Here is a 21268-nt window from a genome sequence, read left to right on the forward strand (position 1 = left end):
AAAATTTTTTTTTTTTTTTTTTTTTTTTTTTTTTTTTTTTTTTTTTTTTTTTTTTTTTTTTTTTTTTTTTTTGTATTGTAAATCCTAATCATGGTTGTGTCACCATCACCAAATGAGCTCGATGTCATGATTAAGCTCGACTCATCAGTAAATTGAGGTTGTGTCACTATCACCAAATGAGCTCGATGTCATAATTAAGCTCGATGAAAACTCGATTCATGTGTAAATGGAGTTTTGTTGTCTGATTAATTAGATTTGAGTTGTGTTTGAATTGGAAAAAATTAATGATTTACTAATTGATATGTTTTGTGAATATCTTTTGTGAACTCTACAAAATCATTCCCAATTTAATTTTGAAGTATATATTATATTATTCTTGACAAATATGCTTTAAAATTAAGGATATAAATTATATATTGAATGGAGAAATACTTTTCATTTATCGAATACTTAAGACATAGCCATGGACTTAGGTGCAAAATACGAAACCGCCATGGACTTAGGTGCAAAATACGAAACTGTCATGGACTTAGGTGCAAAATATGAAACTGCCATGGACTTAGGTGCAAAATACGAAAATAAATATGACTACCTTATACATTGTCATGGTCTCGAGTTCCGATGTTGAATGCTTTGCCTTAATCTGAAAAAATATAGTGACTTCACTATTGGGGTTAAATACAAGAACGTGCGAATGCAATGACGAGACTTATCGTGCAAGCATACTCTAGGAGCTTCTTAGGCCAGACACCCGTTAGAAGCATACTCTAGGAGCTTCTTAGGCCGGACACCCGTTAGAAGCATACTCTAGGAGCTTCTTAGGCCGGACACCCGTTAGAAGCATACTCTAGGAGCTTCTTAGGCCGGACACCCGTTAGAAGCATACCCTCTGAGCTTCTTAGGTCGGACACCCGTTAGAATTAGTAACCGTCACAACAACATTAGGTTAAACAAATTGATTACAAATTGATCATTCTCAGCATTATGATAATCATAATGATCGTTTTCCTAGTAAATACTATGAGAAGGGTAGGAGTATCCTAGAGCATACAATAATGCATGAGTAAGTACTATGTGAAGGGTAGAGGTATCCTACACCACACAATAAGAGGTCCCAACATTTTTTCCATTTTCATTATCATTTAATACAACCCTGCTCTATCATACCGTTTTTCATATCATTTCACATTTTGTTTATCATATCATTTATCTTATATTTCATGCATACGTTCGGTTGTATTTCATGCTAATTCTTCGTTATGCCAATCACATCATATCATTTAAATTACATGACTATGTCATATCATAACATTTCATGTTTCTAGACATAACAATTTTCATCATTTCATGTTTTTAGACATAAAAATTTTCATCATATAAATATCATACTATAACATATCGCATCACAATGTATCATATCATAAACATGCCACTTATTACATATCTCGTATCATAACATTGTTCATATCATTTTCATATCATATAACAATATATATATATATATATCCACCATTCACATGTTGTATCATAATCATATCATATCATAAACATTTCGTGGTCATATCGTTCTCTAACTTGTCATAGTCTTAACATTTTTATATTTATTATAGTCATAACTTTACAGGAACGTATCCTAACGCTATCATTCTATCAATCTATCATAATCTTATCTCTTTCTACCTATAACCTAACCATATTGTTTTATCGATCTCTCGTATCCATAGCACTTCGATACGTTATTTAACTTTAACGTTTCATGAATGTATCTTACTCCTATCATTACATTATGTTTAGTGCATCCTTCTCGTATCCTACCTCAAACATATCATTGAACACATCGTACCATAAGTAATTATCATACAATTCACGTATTATAACATACATATACCAATATATATGACACGTGCAGAGTCACATGACATGTTTTAACATCAAATATAATCATGTCGATAATCAGGCCACTTACCTGATTAGCTCACACGGGTGTCACCAATTTATCCTAAATTATGTTTTTTATTTATTTTAATTCGGTTAACAATTATATTCTTTATTTTTATTCGATTAATAATTATATTCTTAATTTTTAATTTAAGATTCATTGGGCTATTCTTTTACTATAATTCATATAAAATTATTGACAGCCTAAGTAATTGCAACTATTTAAATTATTCACTGTGATTTTTTAAAACGTTCATTTAATCTCTAATTTAAAATTAAATAATTATAACAAAATTAATATTATTTAATAAAATAAGACATCTTCCAATCACATATCTCTAATGAAATTAAATTTGGTTAAACCTTTTATTTTTTTAATTTGTTTTTGTAGGAAGTAAGAAATTCTAATATTGGTAATTAGGCGTTTTTACCGGAAAAGGAAAGAGTAAAAAAAAGTTGAATCTTTATTTAGACGGTTTATAAATAACCAACTGTATACAGAGTTTTTATCTAAACCGTTTATAAATAACCATTCCTTCCCTCAATAAAAGAAGGGGGAAAAATAGAAACCAAAACCAAGAGTATCATCTCACACATTTTCACAAACATGGAAACAATGAAGATCTGCCTCTTTCTCCTCCTCGTCTTCGCCGTCGTTGCTCCGTTCTCCGTTGCCTTTCATGAAACCTCCTACGATTCATCTCTCGTTGACGATAATTCTAAATATAGCTTCTTTGGTGGAGACTCCTCCGAATCCATGACTGAAGATAGTCGTCGACAACTTTTCCAATATGGATTTGCCTATAATACTGAAGCTCGCAAGAGGTTTTTGACCTACTATGCACTTAGTAAGAATAATATCCCTTGCGGCCGTCGTGGTTCCTCCTACTATGATTGCAAGAAGCGGAGAAGGATTAATCCTTATCGTCGCGGTTGTGCTGCTATCACTGGATGTGCTCGATTCACCGATTAAACAAAGTTTTGATGCTTGTTGAATTGGTTGACCTTGCTTTTATCATATCGGATTGATCTGATTGGTCCCCTTGAATTTTATTTTGGTTATTTTTTTTTTCTTCTTTTATATTGTCTTGTTAAATTGAATTCTCTTATTTTATTATAATGGATTGATCTTATGGGTTTTTAGTTATTTTTTTATTTTAATTTTTTAAATCCATGTTTGGATTGGAAAAGGTTATGTTCTTGGTTTCAATATGCTATTTTTAATCTTCTAATTGTTCTTTCAATGTGAAACTAAATTTAATGAAAAACCATTGTTCATATTTTTTAAAATATTAGCTTTTTCAATGTAAGTTTTAAAAAATATTGTGTAATGTTTTCAATGTAACATAGATAATGATTGGCATACTGCATCATGTCGTTAGATCGACCTCGGACACAACTCTAACAGCATGAAAATGATATTAATATAAATATCCACGAGTATGTGTTACCTAGAGTAACAAAGAAGATGAGCATGAAAATGATATTAATATAAATATCCACGAGTATGTGTTACCTAGAGTAACAAAGAAGATGAACATGAAAATGATATTAATATAAATATCCACGAGTATGTGTTACAACAAAGAAGATGAGACTAGAGGGTTGTGTCAGAAGAGACATTATGATGGATTTAAAAGGACCATGAATATTGTATGTTCATAAGCATACGGCTACTTCCCCTAGAGATGATGAGTACGAACGCGCATAGTATTATGACGATATGATGAGTATGATGATTGCATGACGTTTGTCTTAATATGTTGATGTTTTCCATATTAAGCATGTTATATAATGATGCGTGTCATATTGCATCATGTCGATAGACCGACATAAAACACCACCCTAAGAGCATGAAAATAATATTAATATAAATATCAAACGAGCATTTGTTACTTAATGTAACAAAGAGATGAGACTAGAGGGTTGTGTCAGAAGAGATGATAGGATGGATTTAGAGAGACCTCATGCATAAGCATAGAGATACTTCCCCTAGAGATGATAAGTGCGGACGCGCTTAATATGACATAATGGGGAGCATGACACAATGGGGTTCCACTAGTCTCTAGACGTCATTACCAGAGAGTCCAGGAGGTGTGTGAGCGCCTTGGGAATTCACACTCGCACTTGTGGGTCGTGTGTAGGGAAATAATACACATTCAATTTGTTTGAGACTGAACGCCATCCCTAGATGAGCTAGAGATAGGTCACAAAAGCATGATTGAATAAGGTAAGGCGCCCATGACATCACAAATAGAGAGTGTGACATATAATAAAAAATAATTAAGTATTTAATGAATCTAAAATATTAAAATAATTCCATCGAATTTCTTTAATGAATTTAACTCTAATAAAAAATAATATTCGTTTTTGATAATTCTTCAAAAAGAAAAAAAATTGAAACTCGAATAATTTATTCTTTCGGATGATTCTTCTTAAAAAATTAAATCAAAATTGAAATTTATTTCAACCAAGTTTATCATAAATATCGACCGACCTTCCATGTTTGATCATTCAATATCTTCCCATATTTAAAATAAGTCCAACAAAAAAAAAAAAAAAAATAAAAGAATCAAACATAGAAGGTTTTTAGTCTTTAATTTTGTGTAATAAATTTAAATTTTTTAAATTAAAAAATTAAAAAATTGGGAAATTAAAAATTTAGAATATTTTAAAATAGCAGATTTCAAAGATGCGACTGTCTGTCCCCCACCAATGGCTAAAAGCGTAGTTTTGAAACAGATTCGAAGTTGCAAATATTCTCTGTAATTTCGGGCGTTGTTTTGCCAATCCCATCTCTTCTTCCAAACTTTCCTATTTATATTCACGAATCCCCTTTACTTTCCCTTCACACCCATTTTCCTTTCTGCCCAATCCACCAAACATGGCGATTTCCACCACTTTCTCCTTCTCCATCGTCGCCTTTCTAGCGCTCTTCCTATGTTTTTCCTCATCTTCATTGGCTTCTGATTCATCCAGCTTTTCCATCATCGATGAAAACGCTAAACACCACTTGGATGTCCAAATCGGATCCCCTCACCGCTCCGATGAGGAGGTTGCGGCTCTGTACGAGTCGTGGTTGGTTCACAATGGAAAGGCTTACAACGCTCTTGGCGAGAAGGAGAGACGGTTTGAGATTTTCAAGGATAATCTCAGGTTCATCGATGAACATAACAGGGAATCGCGGAGTTATAAGGTTGGATTGAACCGTTTTGCCGATCTCTCCAACGAGGAGTATCGCGCCATGTTTCTTAGCGGTCGATTGTCCCGAAAGAACCGCCTCTCCGCCACTAAGAGTCGTAGATATGCGATCACGCTTGGCGATGATCTGCCGGATCATGTTGATTGGAGGAAGAAGGGCGCTGTTACGGATGTTAAAGATCAAGGACAGTGTGGTGAGTCTTTTTCCCCCTCCCTTTCTTTGCACCATTTTTGTTGAACTGATCCGATGGAAATGATGATTGAATTACGTGTTTTCCTTTTGTCTTCTCATTTGGTCTTTGAGCTTTTGACTTTTGCACGAAATTTGTTACGAGATCCATATTTATAGGAAACATTTGTCTAAAATAGATTTTTTAGATAACGCTTATAATAATTTGTATCTGTTAAAAACAGCTTGATTTGTTCTCTGATATCTGGTGGATGATTATCGATCACATCAGAAAACTCACTATAAACTTTTCGAGGAAAACTTATTTTCCAAGAAACCTTTTGTCTCATAGGATTGTTTTACTAATAACCTTTCTATTACAGATTTTCATGGATCATTAACGTAACTGGATTATGTTTTGAATGAAGGGAGCTGTTGGGCTTTCTCAACAGTTGCTGCAGTGGAAGGAATAAATCAAATCACCACCGGTGAATTGATCTCTCTGTCGGAGCAGGAGCTTGTAGACTGTGATAGATCATATAACATGGGGTGCAATGGTGGTCTTATGGACTATGCTTTCCAGTTCATCATTGACAATGGTGGAATTGACACTGAGGAAGATTACCCTTACAAGGGCAGAGATGGCACTTGCGATCCCAACCGGGTTCGTCTTGAACTGCTTTGTTTGATTCATTTTTTGTAACCAAAATCCTAATTTGATTTTGTTGGTTGAACAGAGAAATTCTAAAGCTGTAACCATAGATGGATATGAAGATGTTCCTGAGAATGATGAGAGCTCCTTGAAAAAGGCTGTGGCTAATCAACCTGTTAGTGTTGCCATTGAAGCTGGCGGCAGGGCCTTCCAACTTTACCAATCAGTAATTTCTTTAACTTTGAACAACTTCCTCAATGTTGCTTCACAAATCTATGGTTTTAACATCTCTGACTTGGGAAATTTGATCTGTTTTGAATTCTTATTTGAGCATCATATTCTGCTGTGTGTGCGTTGTAAAGACGGACTTGTTTGGAATGCCTTTTCAAGTGAAACCATTTTTAAGCACTTCCTTCGAATCTGTCTTTATGCATCATTCATGGTGTTGTCTCCTGTTTGGGTGTATTTCTCAAGTCCGTGTGTTTTGCTCGTGTTTTAAAGACGTTTTGTGTTTATACATCATTCAGGGCTCTGTGTGTGTGCTTGTGTGTGTTTTTTTTAAGACGATCATAGTTCGATGTGGTGTGCGATTGTTTTGAAGACGATCTATGTTTATGCATCATTTAGGGTGTCTTCAACGGACTTTGTGGAACCGAACTGGATCATGGTGTTGTTGCTGTTGGATATGGCACAGAAGATGGAAAAGATTATTGGATTGTGAGGAATTCATGGGGTAAAAACTGGGGAGAGAATGGTTATATCAAGTTGGAGAGGAATGTGGGCAACATTACCACAGGCAAGTGTGGTATAGCCATAGAGGCTTCATACCCCACCAAGACAGGAAAGAACCCACCAAAACCTGCCCCTTCTCCGCCATCCCCTGTGAGTCCCCCGAATCAATGCGACGAATACTTCTCGTGCCAGGAAGGAACAACCTGTTGCTGTATCTATAAGTATGGAAGTACCTGCTTTGGTTGGGGATGCTGCCCGCTCGAGTCTGCAACCTGTTGCGACGACCATTACAGTTGCTGCCCCCATGAATACCCCATCTGTGACCTTGATGCAGGAACTTGCCTGAAGGTAAGTCAAATGACACAGTTTTTCTAGGCAATGCTCATAATTGAATGTGTAAACTCATCCAAGTTCATGTTATTGCAGAGCAAAGGCAGCACGACCGGAGTCAAACTGCTGAAGCGCGTTCCTGCTAAATATAACAGGGGCTGCGTTCAGAAGCTTGGCAAGATGTCCATTGGTGCTTGAGAGGTCTGAAATTCTTGTCAAAAGAGGACATGGGGATGAGAGTACAGAAAGATAATGACAAGCAAGTTGAAGCTTTTTTACATATACGTTTGCTCTTGTGGAGCTTTTCCTGTTTTTACATTATTGAACTTTGATTTTGTGTTATTACCGCTTCTGCTTTCAAACGTTTCATGATGACTTTGTACATAAAGTTTCTTCCGCTGAAAACTTGCATCAAACTTCATCTCTGATGCTTTGAATATAAATTGTATATTTATGTCAATCTCTTCATGTGGTTGATATATGCTTTCGATCAAATTTGCAATTTAAACTTTTATTATTATTATTTTTACTTCATCAATATTTGTAACCGGAACCGTTTCATCAGAGATTACTTATCAAAATTTGAATCTCTGGCCTCTTGATTGATAGTTGATCGAGATTTGAATCTCTGACCTAACAACATTTGAACAAGATTTGAATGATTTGAATCTTTGCCCTCTCGATAAGATTATCAATATTTGGATCCTTACCCTCTTGATAAGATTTCGTGTCAATATTTGAATCTCTTATATCAGATTTCAGGATCAAATTAAGTTGAATCTCTGATCTCATAATCAAATTACAGGGCAGACGTTAAAATAAAAATTATATTACGATAAAACACAAAAAATGAGAAATTAAAAAAAAAAATAAAGGAGGAAGGAAGAAAAAATGTTGGGACAAATTTGGAATCGAAACTGAAACACGATGGCATTTAAATCGTAACATAAACAAATAAATGCAAGAAAATGTAGTAACTGAAGACCCTAAAAAAGAACGAAGCTATCCCACGGTTAAAATCATCAGTAATCTAATCCAACGGCCTTCATTTCATTATCACTCACATTCTCCTCAACCGTCCGATTCACCGAGTATCGCCAACGCCAAATCGCCACCACACGATGCGTTGACTGGGAGACCATATCTTAAAATGAAATGACCCTTTAACCCATACCTTCAAAGCCACGGCGATTTTCAGTTTCACTGCACCAGCTCCCTCGTCCCCCCTCCCCTCCCACATTCGAAACCCTAAATCCACATCTCTCCTTGAAAATTTTGCACCTGATCACGCTGGGATTGGTCAGCTACCGGTGTTTTTCTGGGTTAGATTCCCGTTCTCTCTGGCTAGGTTCATTTCAGGGTTTTACTTATTTACTTCTTCAGTGTTCTTAATTGGTTGGATCTTGAGATGTTATTGCTTTAATCGATGCCTTCTTTCTTGCCCTGTTCTTTATTTATCTGTGAATTGTATCTTCAATTTTTGTTTATCGCCTGTTTTGGGTTTCTTTTTGAATGAGGGTCTGTTGTGAAATGAATTCTTTCATAGGGAGTGTTATTGCTCTTCGATTATTTTATTGCTTGTTATGTATTTCTTTCTCTTTATTTATTGAGGATCTTCCCTTTCGCACTATCCAAGATGATCGTTTTGAGATGCATCCAATCATTGAGAACTCAAATGTTATAATTATGCTTTATCCTGCAGTTCCTATATTTAGTTTCTTCAGAAGGGGTACTGCTTTTGTGGGGTTCTTGACGCTATCTTCAAATCTGGCATATCTCGACTCACATAATGGATCCAAAATCTACTGATTCCCCACCGTCACCTACTGTTCATTCCTCGGCTACTAAATTTCCAGAAGTACATCCTCAGGCTCCTGCTTCCTCTGGAATGGACAATGTGGCACGTGAGGCACCATCTAAGCTATCTTCTTCTGGCATAACTTCATGGGCTAAGAACTTGAAAATTTCTCAACCACAGTCAGCTTCACCAGATGGCACGACTGAAAATGCTGGGAAGTCAGCGTTTGCTCGTTTTACTAGTGGCTTAGGCTTGAATTTATCTCCAAAATCTGCTGCACCTAATGATTCCCCAGATGCCACTTCTAAACCTGCCCAACCCAGTTTGGTTGGATCAATTACAAGAGGGTTGGTTGACTCTTCAAAGAGTGCTGTAAAGGCTGTTCAAGTTAAAGCGCGTCATGTTGTCTCCCAAAACAAGCGAAGATACCAGGTTTTTGAACCATACAATCAGCTTGTTTCTTATGTGTCCATATTATAAGTTTTTACCGCTAATGATATATGTACATGGTGTTTTTTTTTTGTGCTATAAAAGGATTGAGGTTTACACTTTGTTCGGCAGATCCTAATTAGTTTAGAATCAGTTGTAGGAAACTTTTATGTTTCCAGTCTTTGTGGATACGTGTTGTGGTTGCATAACGTTGTCTTTAGTTGCATCTTGGCATGTTTAATTTCTTGATGCAAGAAGAAAATACAATTTTTGGACCTCAAGCAGCAGTTATTACTGTTGGAATAAGACCAGCTGTTATATGAGTAATAGCATTTATCGAACCAGTATGTGTAATCTGCAGACATTTTAGTACGTACATTATGTCTCATTTTTCTGTTTTTTTGATAAGTTAATATGGGTAACGGAAAAAACAGATGTATGTTTGTTTGCCATACCAAATTTGATATAATATGTGGAGATTACTATTCAGTGCTGGTTACATTATTCCCTGCATCTTTTATGTGTTTGCTCTTATTTATTAGGGTTATATGGTTGCTCTTTTTCCAGGAAGGTGGATTTGATTTGGACATGACTTATATTACTGAAAATATCATTGCAATGGGTTTCCCTGCGGGTGACATGAGCTCAGGGTTTTTCGGATATGTTGAGGTTATTTGATGTTACCCATGTTGTATGACTTGATTAGATTATTTTCTATATAAATGATATTATAATATTTTTGTGTTCCGGTGCAGGGTTTCTACAGAAACCATATGGAAGAAGTCATTAAGTTCTTTGAAACACATCACAAGGTATGGATGGATCTGTTCCTGCTATGCATTCACACCGTTTTTAATTTTCTCAAAGATACATATTTTTACTATTTAGCATTTGGATTCCTTTGTCAAATGACCATCTTACCATGGTTGACCTGCATTGCAGTTTTGTGCTTTCATTTTTTCATGTTTTGTGTTCTCATTTTTATCTTCAGGGAAAATACAAAGTATACAATCTTTGTTCCGAGAGGCTATATGATGCGTCATTATTTGAAGGAAAGGTTTGTGATAATCTCTTATTATCATTGATTTTCTGAGTTTTATAGGTGTTGGATAATGTCACAAATTCTTTTAACAATGAAACTTTGTGAAGCATACAAGCAGTAAGTTTCGGTATGTTGAAATGAAAACTACCAATTGGAGTTCCGCTAGGGTTCTCAACCCTAAAAGCCTGTTCCCTTGATCGTAGAAATTTTAATACTATGAATAAATTTGTGTTTTTTTACTTTAACGAATATTATGTAGTTTATAAGCTGCATGCTGGTTCAGCCAGTTAGTTTTTTTTGTCCTACGTAAGATTTTGAGATCATTCTAATTGACACTTTCAAGCATGGTTTTTCTTTAGATTATTTGTTTTTTTCCAGACTAGATAGGAGAAAGCTTGACATGTATACTATTTTCGGAACTTTCTTCAGGTGGCTTGTTTTCCTTTTGATGACCATAACTGTCCCCCTGTTCAATTGATAATATCATTTTGCCAAAGTGCGTATTCATGGTTGAAGGATGATATCGAAAATGTTGTGGTTGTGCATTGCAAGGCAGGAATGGCCCGGACAGGCTTGATGATTTCCAGTCTTCTTCTATTTCTGAAGGTTTGGATTTGTTGTCTATATCTGAAAATTTGAGGAAGTTATGAAAGATGTTCCTTAATTATGTTGTTTTTTCTTGATTTTCACCTGCCTACATCTTTGGCAGTTCTTTCCAACAGCTGAAGAATCTATTGAATACTACAACCAGAGAAGGTGTTTCGATGGCAAAGGCCTGGTCTTACCAAGTCAGATTGTAAGTGAAAATTTCCTTGAGGATTTTGTATCTAGTCTTTTCATTTGTCAAAAGCTTCTAAAATAGTATCTACTTCTATCTTTCTAGAGGTATGTCAAATATTTTGAGCGTGTTTTAACCTACTTCAATGGAGAAAATCCTCCTGGCCGCAGGTATTATTCTTTCCATATGACTCTAATATCCTTCCTAGTTCTCAATTACTAGTATTCCCTTACAGTTATCATGTTCACTTTAAATTTTCTGCAGTTGTGTACTTAGAGGGTTTCGTCTCCACAGATGTCCATATTGGATCAGGCCTTCCATTACTGTATCTGACCATAATGGTATATCTCCTAATTCTCTGTTCAGCCAAGGAGTTCTATTCCGATTATTAATATATGGTGTAATGCTTGTCCTCAACTTTGTTTTCTTTTCTCTTTTTTGCGATCGTTGTCACTTTTATGTTTTTTTTATGATTTTAAGTCATCTTTAAGCGTAGCTTGCAACAATGACCGGGCTTTAGAACATCTGAGTACTGATACTGCTAATAGTTTTCTCTAATTATTTCCCTAATTGGCAGGTGTTCTGTTCTCCACTAAAACACATCAAAGAACCAAGAATCTGTCGGTATGTATTTGATTATTTTATATAGTAGGGGGAACTTTGAATAACCTCCAGTTATGAATCTAGTTCATGATTATTGATATTATCGGTCAAAGATTTTCTAGGTCTGTCTAGCATCCAAGTTCTATATTTCGAAATTGAGATATTCATAGAATTCCTACAACTTCTTGCTTGGAACAATATTTTAAACAGACGTATAGCTTGAGGCAAATCTGAAACCTGTACTTCTAGGCTTTTGCTTCATTTTTGTTCATAAGAGGTTCACTCTCCATGAGAGTAGAGCACTGAGACTTGGAGTTTGTGCCTCGTGTTGTAAAATAACAAACGTCATTTTATTGTACATTCTTGTTTTCTTAGAAATAAAAGACTGCTAATCTATTTTATAGTAGTGTAATGGTGTTACAGTAGGTTAGCCTAACATTAGAAAAACATTGAAGACTACGATCAAAGAATAAGACCACTTATTAGTGATCCTCGTAATGAAGATGATGAAAATGGCAGTTAATAATATCTAATAGTTTCACTAACGTAGTTTCTATCTTTAGCCAGAAGATTTTTGGTTTACTGCTCCAAAAAAGGGGATAATGGTATTCGCCTTACCCGGGGAGCCTGGTCTAGCTGAGTTGTGCGGGGACTTCAAGGTTCATTTCCATGATCGCCAAGGAGATTTCTATTGGTATATGATCTGAAACCTAATCCAATGCTCTGCTTCTTTGGTTTCATTTAGTGGTGTGCAAGGAAATCAGTTGATTTTACCTGGTCCGTTTTATTTTCAGTTGGCTAAACACAACCATGACCGAAAATCGGAAAATGCTCTACACTAATGATCTTGATGGGTTCGACAAGGTGAGTTCCGAAGATTATGTTTTCTCATGTAATATGATGATCAAGTGGAACTCTATGCATTTAGAACCTTCTGTTTTCTTCTCCATTTCCGAACCTTCTTCCAATGTTACACTTCTTAGGAGTCGTTACTTGTTTAACATTCTGAAAGATCTCTATTTGGTTTTCTGTAGAGAAAACTGCCTTCCCCTGGATTTCAGGTGGAGGTTGTTCTAGTAGATATGTTGCCGAACGTGGACAATACGACCAAGAAATCAGATGAAAGCTCGGGCTCGAAATCTTCTGCAGTTGATGGGAGTGAAGTTTCTGATAACCAAAACAGAAAATCAGTAACTAATGAGAAAGATGATGTATTTTCTGACAGTGAATCAGAAGATGGTTCTGCAAAGAGCAAGGATGGAGCATCAGGTTCAGGGTCTGAAGCATCAGCTGTCAAGACGACATCTAAATCTCAAACGAGTGCGACTTCATCCGACGATGCTGCGAGTTTATCACATGCGACAAAGCAAGTTTCCCTGGGAGATGGTGGAGCTAAACAGGCTGCTCCAGCAGCCAGTGACCGAAAAGGCGATGGAGTCAAAAGATCTGATTCCCTCTCAGAAATTCCAAATTCAGAAAGTGAATTCAAGGCAATGGCTGCTGATGCTTCTGTTTTCACATTTGGGGACGACGAAGACTACGAGAGTGAGTAAACGAGGTGGTGTTGTTGTTGGGTATTGTTCGCCCTGAGCCACGGCCATCCTCTGTACATAAAGACCGTGCTGCAGGTGAAGCTTTAAGATTCATTCATTTGGGTTGTAAATTCGAAGTCTCTCAGTATCTGGTTTATTATTGAATTGATATAGCATGAAACTGGAAAGCATGTGAAAAAAACAAAAGTTATTTTCTTTTGAAGATGATACTGTTCTATGAAGTTCAATAAAGCTCAGTGCAGAAGACTGCTTGACCTTGTTTGTTTCAGTCTTTTTGGCTTGTAATTTGCTAAATCATCTCGTCTTATCTTGTAGTGTGCTTTTGGCCATGTGGATCTCAGACAAACAAAATAAAGATTAATTGTTTTAGCTATTTGTTCTTTGCTAGGCAATTTTTATGGGTGATGTTTTATAAGGTATGTATACTAACTAACTCTATGGCTATTTTGGATTTTTAAGAAAGAAATACTTGTAGTTATCGACTCGGATACGGCTATAATTATGCATGAGAAATGGGTTAGCTAAGCCTTGAATTATGATTTAATGACGGTTTATCTCAACGCATGTTTTAGGACTTTCGCTAGGTAAAATTTGACTTTGATTGATTTGAATGCTTTGTTAGGATTATGACATTTTAGGATTGACCACACTTTCGGTTTGCATGTATGATGTGTGGATATGTATGATTTATAATTTAATACCAATTTTACCTCTAGAAGGATGTTAGGAGGTTGGAATACCTATGTCTGCCCCGATTTATGTATGGACTAGATACTATGTTAGGAGGTTGGAATACCTATGTCTGACCCTAAACCGCACCTCGACCCGCGCCTCAACCCGAGAGTTAAGTTGTGACGTGCCTCACTCCTGCTGTGCCATGTGTCAACCTGCAGCAAAAATAAGCCCTCGGCTTCACGGCTCGGCTCGGGTTCTCAAATTTTAGCCCAATTTTCACTGTTACGGCCCTCCCAAACTTGTTTTTAACCCTAGTTAAGGTAACCGAGGTCGTTTTAATGCTGTATTTCACAAATTTCGAATGGAATTGTTATTAAATTGTGAAAAATTAACGAAATATGTCGAACGATCTAATAGGAAACGAACCCCAACGACATTTGGAGTAGCTTTCAAGGAATGATAACGTTTATTAAATTAGGGAGAATGCCGTCTATGGCCAACCATATAAGTGACCTTACTATAGGATAGGCTAGATACTTGTTTGTTGTATGATGTCACGTGCCTACGGACATGTGTTATGTACGGTTTATAATTATGACTTATGATGTATGAATTACGACGTGTGAGCTATATGATGATGTATGAGTTACGACGTATGAGCTATATGATGATGTATGATGATGTTTTATGGTGCTTATAATGTATTTGACGATGTATGATGACAATGCATGACGATGACGTGTTATGGTGATTTGGTGTATTTGTAGATGTATAATGATGATGTATGATAATTACGAAGCATGATGATCCCTTAGTATGACGTTGTTTCCATATTAAGTTAAGATGCATATTATGAATGCCATATTGCATTTTGTCGAGAAATCGACCTAGGGCACAACCCTATAAAAGATTAATGATGATGTTTAGACGGATAGTTAACGCGCATGTATTACTAATAGTAATACAAGATGAGACTAGGGTTATGTCATCAAGACGGTTCAAAGAAGAGAAATTAGAGGGACCTCATGCATTTTTGTATATAATTAAGCATTGGGACACTTGCCCTTTTATGATGATGAGTACAGACGCGTACGCTATGATGATGATAGTGATCATGTTGAGCATGACACTCAGGGGTTTGCTGACCTCTAGACATTGCTACAGATAGTTAGATCGATGATGATGGGCTCAAGTGGGGTGTGAACTGCCTGGAAATTCACACTTGCACATGTGGATCGTGTGTAGAGAAGTATTATACATCCAAGTTATTCTCAAATGGATGCCACCCCTAGAATGTTTTAATAATAGGTCCATAGAGCATTATTGAATGTATTTGCATTTTTACGACCCCTATAGTGGGTTCACTTAATAAGTATTCTTTGAAATACTCAGGTCGTGTGTTATATCATTTTTTAATGTAAAGGTAAGACACTCATGTACGGTTGACGGTGACATCACAAAGTAAAGACCCTGGCTTGCATAGGATAGAAGCATACTTAAATTCCTAGACTTAAGTTAGAATAGATTGTTTTACATTTCATATTTTTAAATTCTTTCGGTGCCGTTTTTAATTTCATTTTTGAATGATGTGTTAAACAACCTAATTCCATTTTTGAATTACGCATATGATCTTAGACTAAGATGACAGTAACAACTTTAGGCAGCTAAAATCTAGGGTTGTTATCGTTGGTATCAGAGCTCTAGATTATAGACCTTGTAGACTAGCCTACGATGTCGGCTTGAAATATCTTATGGTCCTAATGTCGATGCCCCGTCAGTGTCAGGTATGCCTTGCCTAAGATAAAATAAAGAAATGCTTTTAAAATCACATGCATTTTACTTTACGATATTACTTAACATGATGTAATAATCTTGTATATTCAATTCAAAATACGAGGTTGATTGTAGCAGGCTGATTAAAGTATTATAGCAATATCATGCATTTTATCCTTACATTTTTTTTCGAAATTTTAACTTTATCTATTAATTATTGTGAGCGAAATATATCATTTTTTAATAATTAATTAAAAACATAGCAATTTCTTACCAAAATAATAATAATAAATAAATAAATAAATAAATAAATAATAATAATAATAATAACATATTCGTCCCAATATTTTAGATAAATGATAATAAAATTTCAATTATCTTAATCATATATTAAAAAAAAATTACATAAATAAACTAAGATGACATTTAAATATAATTTAAGAAATAAATATAAGCATAAGAACTTTCTAATTGAGAAAGAGAGATGCAGAGGGGGAAAGGTCCCTCGAATGGCGGCTATATAGACACGAGAGGAGACTCAGGCAGGGCCGCAACTTCCTTCTTCGATGCCCAACGATTTCTTGGGTCTCTTCATCTCTGTTTCCTCCAAGAACCCAGCACGCGCCTCGAACTCCGTCTTCTATTTCTTATATTCAATGTAAAATCCTCTGTTTTCCTTTAATTACCGTCTTCTATATATCTCGATTATTTGTTGGTTTTGTGAAAAGGGAGCTTCTGGAATACGATTTGATTGTTCATTGTTTTGTAGGTTTCAAGAATCTTGTGAATATTCTATTCTGTTCTGTGAATTTGATTCGTTTTTTGGTTTTGTTTCGTGGGTCGAAGAAACAGAACAATTTAGGGCGAAGTCGACTTTAGAAAATCCCGCTCCATTATCTTTTGTTGATTCTTCTATGTCGATATATTCCATTCAGGGTCAAGCTCTTGAAGTCATCGGTATGTCTGTTTAGTTCTGTTTCTTAAAATTGTGTATGATTATTGATCAATCTTTCCCTCCAAAATGAAATATGAAGTTGATTTCGTTTGTTTATGTTATTTTGGGTCAGTTATTGGATGCACAAAGTTGAAAGATACGGAATGGATTTCAAGGCAGGATTCGTATGTGTGCCTTGAATATGGTAGCACCAATTTCCGCACGACCACTTGTACAGGTTATGTTTAGGATTTCCCTTGTTGGTTGTGTTTAATTTGGTTAGATCTAAGAAGATGAACATGAACTGAATGTGAATTTGATTGGCATTGTATGTATAGATGGTGGCAGAAATCCTATATTCCAAGAGAAATTTGTGTTCTCTCTAATTGAAGGGATTAGAGAGATTAATGTTACTGTTTGGAATAGCAATACAGTTACTTATGATGACTTCATTGGCAATGGAAAGTAAGATTTATGTTCTTTCTTCCTTTTTGTTTGAACTTGTGTTCGTGTTTTCCATTTGAGTGTTGAGTTTTGAATGTTCTGTTTTGTAGAATTCAACTGGCTAAGGTTCTAGCAGAAGGTTATGATGATAGCACATGGTCACTTCAAACAAAAACTGGCAGGTATGATATGGCTTTGAATTTGTTTGATATAATTTTCCCTGAAGCTTTTACTTGCTAGCGAATTACTGTTCTTTCAGGGATTTTCCATGTTTTCAAGGTTAGGATGTTAGTATAGCTATTGAGTTCGGTTTAGCCATCACCCCTTCTTGTGACCTGCCTTCCTATCTTACAGAGAAATTTCTCCCATATAAGCTAATATTTTCCTACGTGAGGGTGAATGTGTGACTCAATAAATGTGAGATCCCACATTGATTAGAGAGGGGAACGAGTTTCAGCGAGGACGTTGGGCCTTGAAGGAGGTGGGTTGTGAGATCCCACTTCGGTTGGAGAGGAGAACAAAACATTCTTTACAAGGGTGTAGAAACCTCTCCTTAGCAGACGCGTTTTAAAAACTTTGAGAGGAAGGTCGAAAGGGAAAGTTAATAGAGGACAATATATGTTAGTGGTGAGCTTAGGCTGTTACAAATGATATCAGAGCCAGACACTGGGCGATGTGCTAGCGAGGAGGCTAAGTCCCGAAGGGGTGGACACAAGGCGGTGTGCCAACAAGGATGCTGGGCTCCAAAGGGGGTGGATTGGGGGGTCCTATATCGTTTGGAGAAGGGAATGAGTAAGCGAGAACGTTGATCCTGAAAGGGATGGATTGTGAGATCCCACTTCGGTTGGAGAGGGGAGTAAAGGATTTTTTATAAGGGTGTGGAAACCTCTCCCTAGCAGGCATGTTTTAAAAACTTTGAGAGGAAGTTCGAAAGGGAAAACTCAAAGAGGACAATATCTACTAATGGTGGGGTTGTGCTGTTACAAATGGTATCAGAGCTAGACACTGGGTGATGTGTCAGCGAGGAGGCTGAGCTTTGAAGGGGGGTGGTGTGCCAACAGGACATTGGGCCCCAAAGGGGAGTGGATTGGGGATTCCCATGTCGATTGAAAAATGGAACGAGTGCCAGCAAAGACGTTGGGCCTCGAAGGGGGTGGATTAGGTTGGAGAGAGGAACAAAACATTCTTTATAAGGGTGTGGAAATCTCTCCTTAGCGTCTGTTTTAAAAACCGTGAGGGGAAGCTCGAAAAGGAAAGTTCAATAAAGACAATATCTGCTAGCGGTGAGCTTGGGCTTTTACAATAACCTTCATTTGACTATGAATCCGCGACGGTTTTGATTTCTTTTCATTTTGGTTCATTTAGAATGAAAATCGACTTTCTTTATCAACTTGAAGAGTTGGCCTACACAGCACAGTGCGGACTTCTTTTCGAGATTCACATTGCATTTCTTCTATGTTCTTGTCAAACGCAATTTGAACTAAAAGCGATCGTTGTTATTCATGATTTGTCTGGATCATTTGTTCGTTTTCGTTATTATTCTTTTTGATATCTCACCGAGCAGAACGAAAAACGTCATTTCCCATGAATCCATAATCAAAAACTTTAACATTCACTTTCACCTTATTGTAGACATGCTGGGGAAGTACGATTGATTCTTCATTTTGCAACTGCCGATGTAAGTGATATTTGTATTATGCCTTTAGTTACTGGTCAAAAACAATCCATTACTGATAGTATAAGATTCCCACCTATCTGTTTTGGTTGTAGAGACTACCAGCAAATTTTGCACCGTCGGCACCGCCCTTTCACGCGCCTCCGCCATCCCAACTTGCCATGTACGCCACAATGCCATCGGCACACCCTACAGCCTACCCTCATCCTCCTACACCCTATGCATTTTCATCTCCCTTTCCTTCTTACCCACCCAACAATGGAGCATATCAAACATCCATGTATTCCTCCCCGTTTCCATCGGGGTATCCTCCGTCGTCATACCCGCCGCCTTCCTCGGCTTATCCTCCCGCTCCATACCCACTGCATCCACAAGCCTCACCCTTCTATCCTCCAGGTACGTTTACGTCTAATTCAACATTTTAAAAGCTCTGTTAAATGGAATCATAATGCAACTAAAACTTGCTTCTGTGTGTGTGTGTGTGTTGTTGTCTCAGGCCCTTATCCTGGAGTTTATCCCCCACCACAGTATTGAAATCTCAAGGTTGGCTCTCAATGATCTTTCCATAAGTTGTATAGAAACTTCTGCTAATATATTTATATATATTTGTAGATTTTTTGACCCGTGGTTTTGGTCGTGAAATCGAATAATTTGGATACCACTTTTTCTTAGGAGATGAGAGTGTTAGATGAACACGACTCTCCACAATGGTATGATAGTCCACTTCGAGTATAAGCTTTCATTGCTTTGCTATGGACTTCCCCAAAAGGCTACTAATGAAGATTGTATTCATTGATTATAAACCTATGATCATTTCTTAAATTAGCCAAGGTGGAACTTTCATCCAACCGAGAGAATCTTGAGTATTTTGGATGATTTAGTTCTTGATGAAGTAGAGCAACATACCCCGATCATTCTTGATATCACTCGGCAACGAGGCCGTGATTCTTGTTGTTAACAACTTATACTCATGCACACATACTTCTTTCTCTATTGATTTCTTTTTAGTTCAAAAATGGAAGCTAACGATTGAACTATGAATCTTATAATAATTGATGTATTATTCATTGAATTAGTTCTCTTTTTTCTTTCTTTTTTTTTTTTTCGATGAGACCACGTATAGATATCTCAATTGAATTTTAATAAGTCAGTGTGGAATAGTATAAAATGAACTAATTATGGTCACTCATAATTCTCAATATAGACTGAATCGATAGTACCACATTTAACGAATACCCATGAACAATTATGTAACGACCCAGATCCACCGCTAGCAGATATTGTCCTCTTTAGACAATGGTATAAGAGCTAGACATTGGATAATGTGTCAGTCTTCTCACTGTTCCTCAAAGGGGTAGACACGAGGCGGTGTGCCAGTAAAGACACTGGCCCCAAAGAGGTGGATTTGAGGGCAGTCTCACATCGATTGGAAGAAGGAAAGAGTGCTAGCGTAGATCTGGGTCGTTACAAATTAAATGTGATATTAATACTTTTAACTCTTTAAATTATTTTTTATCGTTAATATGTAGACATAAATCATTTGTTATACTCCTCATAGGTCATTTCTCTCTTCGATTTTGTTTCTCGTCTACTTCAATCGATAGCTCAACAATTCCTCGTTTCTCATCTTTTTTTTCTCCCGGATAAAAGTTGGGAATAATTTTTATTAATTTAAGCGGTAATATAACAAACTTTTATTATTCCATGAACAAGCATATATGGTCTTACTTCTCAACGTTATTAAACTAATTTTATTATTATTTAATCTATTTATACCCTAAAAATACCCTAAAAATAAAATATGAGACATTATTTAGAGTACAGACACCTTACCATTATTTTTTTCCAAATAAATAAATAAATAAATCAGAATCTCTGAGTCTGTAATTAATTACAACATTCCAACACATAATTGACAACCTTATAATAATTGAAAATTAATTAAGCCCACCAATAATCTCTCTTCATATTCCTTTCCATTAGCTTCACTCCAATAACTTCAATTTAAACCACACTTTTTTGGGTCTCTTTTTATGCATATAAATAATATCATTCTTAATCTCATTTCTTAATTTGATATCAACCCGATCATTGACCCCAAATTGCCTTTTAATTTCTCTCTAACCGACACGTTTTAAAATTTTCACAACCAATCATACATAACCATGCTCAATTACTACTAGTTCTGATACCAATACGTCATGTTAAAGGAGAAAAAAGCTCGAGAATTGTAGTGTCATACGAGCATTTATTCAGTATGATAATAGCGTTTTGAACAAATTTAACCAATCGATCGACTAATTTCAATAAAAGAATAAAAGCATTAGAGTTTAAGATAAGAATTTCACTTTAAATAAAATCATTGTTTTTTAAGTTTAATGCAAAACGATACTTATATGTTTTTATTATGGGAGAAGCGTTTTTTTACCCTTTAAAAATTCAACCACAAACACTAAAAAGAATACATTTAACCATCAATAAATACAGTAAAAAACATGTCAAATGTAAATACAATAAATTATGAGATGGTGAAAGAAATATT

The 21268-nt window shown here is 36.0% G+C and overlaps 4 protein-coding genes across 7 annotated transcripts; all 4 read left to right on the forward strand.

Moving 5' to 3' along the window:
• The first annotated feature begins 2481 nt into the window (after window positions 1–2481).
• Window positions 2482–3026, forward strand: LOC111486206 (protein RALF-like 4). The gene has a single exon (XM_023133247.1). It carries the CDS (start codon window positions 2546–2548, stop codon window positions 2909–2911), a length of 366 nt encoding a protein of 121 aa, XP_022989015.1. The 5' UTR covers window positions 2482–2545; the 3' UTR covers window positions 2912–3026.
• A 1660-nt stretch (window positions 3027–4686) lies between these two features.
• On the forward strand, window positions 4687–7517 carry LOC111486001 (low-temperature-induced cysteine proteinase-like). Its single transcript, XM_023132987.1, has 5 exons — window positions 4687–5333; window positions 5737–5972; window positions 6046–6186; window positions 6588–7040; window positions 7119–7517. The coding sequence occupies exons 1-5, from the start codon at window positions 4823–4825 to the stop codon at window positions 7218–7220; spliced, it is 1443 nt and encodes a 480-aa protein (XP_022988755.1). The 5' UTR covers window positions 4687–4822; the 3' UTR covers window positions 7221–7517.
• A 693-nt stretch (window positions 7518–8210) lies between these two features.
• On the forward strand, window positions 8211–13598 carry LOC111485967 (phosphatidylinositol 3,4,5-trisphosphate 3-phosphatase and protein-tyrosine-phosphatase PTEN2A-like). The gene is made up of 13 exons (XM_023132945.1): window positions 8211–8344; window positions 8725–9252; window positions 9817–9918; window positions 10005–10061; window positions 10241–10306; window positions 10721–10897; window positions 11001–11087; window positions 11175–11239; window positions 11334–11410; window positions 11647–11693; window positions 12236–12366; window positions 12467–12536; window positions 12707–13598. The coding sequence occupies exons 2-13, from the start codon at window positions 8812–8814 to the stop codon at window positions 13223–13225; spliced, it is 1839 nt and encodes a 612-aa protein (XP_022988713.1). The 5' UTR covers window positions 8211–8344; window positions 8725–8811; the 3' UTR covers window positions 13226–13598.
• Window positions 13599–16158: 2560 nt separating this feature from the next.
• Window positions 16159–19425, forward strand: LOC111486118 (elicitor-responsive protein 3-like). Of its 4 annotated transcripts, none has more exons than XM_023133137.1 (9): window positions 16159–16331; window positions 16520–16630; window positions 16741–16845; window positions 16946–17072; window positions 17162–17233; window positions 18684–18729; window positions 18822–19122; window positions 19223–19269; window positions 19399–19425. In XM_023133137.1, the coding sequence occupies exons 2-8, from the start codon at window positions 16588–16590 to the stop codon at window positions 19258–19260; spliced, it is 732 nt and encodes a 243-aa protein (XP_022988905.1). In that variant the 5' UTR covers window positions 16159–16331; window positions 16520–16587; the 3' UTR covers window positions 19261–19269; window positions 19399–19425. The 4 variants fall into 4 exon arrangements, with proteins under 4 accessions (XP_022988905.1, XP_022988902.1, XP_022988904.1 ...); XM_023133134.1 differs by having other exon boundaries at window positions 16526–16630; window positions 18824–19122; window positions 19339–19421; XM_023133136.1 differs by lacking the exon at window positions 19399–19425 and adding an exon at window positions 19339–19394.
• The last annotated feature ends 1843 nt before the right edge of the window (window positions 19426–21268 follow it).

This window comes from Cucurbita maxima, unplaced genomic scaffold, assembly GCF_002738345.1.
Source record: "Cucurbita maxima cultivar Rimu unplaced genomic scaffold, Cmax_1.0 Cma_Scf00011, whole genome shotgun sequence".
In the NCBI taxonomy this organism is placed as follows: Eukaryota; Viridiplantae; Streptophyta; class Magnoliopsida; order Cucurbitales; family Cucurbitaceae; genus Cucurbita; species Cucurbita maxima.

Coding starts and splice junctions, on each gene's coding strand:
- LOC111486206 (XM_023133247.1), top strand. CDS start 2,546: ATGGAAACAATGAAGATCTGCCTCTTTCTCCTCCTCGTCTTCGCCGTC.
- LOC111486001 (XM_023132987.1), top strand. CDS start 4,823: ATGGCGATTTCCACCACTTTCTCCTTCTCCATCGTCGCCTTTCTAGCG. Junction 6,187..6,587: donor CCTTCCAACTTTACCAATCA/GTAATTTCTTTA, acceptor TGCATCATTTAG/GGTGTCTTCAACGGACTTTG. Junction 7,041..7,118: donor ATGCAGGAACTTGCCTGAAG/GTAAGTCAAATG, acceptor ATGTTATTGCAG/AGCAAAGGCAGCACGACCGG.
- LOC111485967 (XM_023132945.1), top strand. CDS start 8,812: ATGGATCCAAAATCTACTGATTCCCCACCGTCACCTACTGTTCATTCC. Junction 11,411..11,646: donor TACTGTATCTGACCATAATG/GTATATCTCCTA, acceptor CCTAATTGGCAG/GTGTTCTGTTCTCCACTAAA. Junction 11,694..12,235: donor AAAGAACCAAGAATCTGTCG/GTATGTATTTGA, acceptor TTCTATCTTTAG/CCAGAAGATTTTTGGTTTAC.
- LOC111486118 (XM_023133134.1), top strand. CDS start 16,588: ATGTCGATATATTCCATTCAGGGTCAAGCTCTTGAAGTCATCG. Junction 19,123..19,222: donor CTCACCCTTCTATCCTCCAG/GTACGTTTACGT, acceptor TTGTTGTCTCAG/GCCCTTATCCTGGAGTTTAT. Junction 19,270..19,338: donor CACAGTATTGAAATCTCAAG/GTTGGCTCTCAA, acceptor ATATATTTGTAG/ATTTTTTGACCCGTGGTTTT.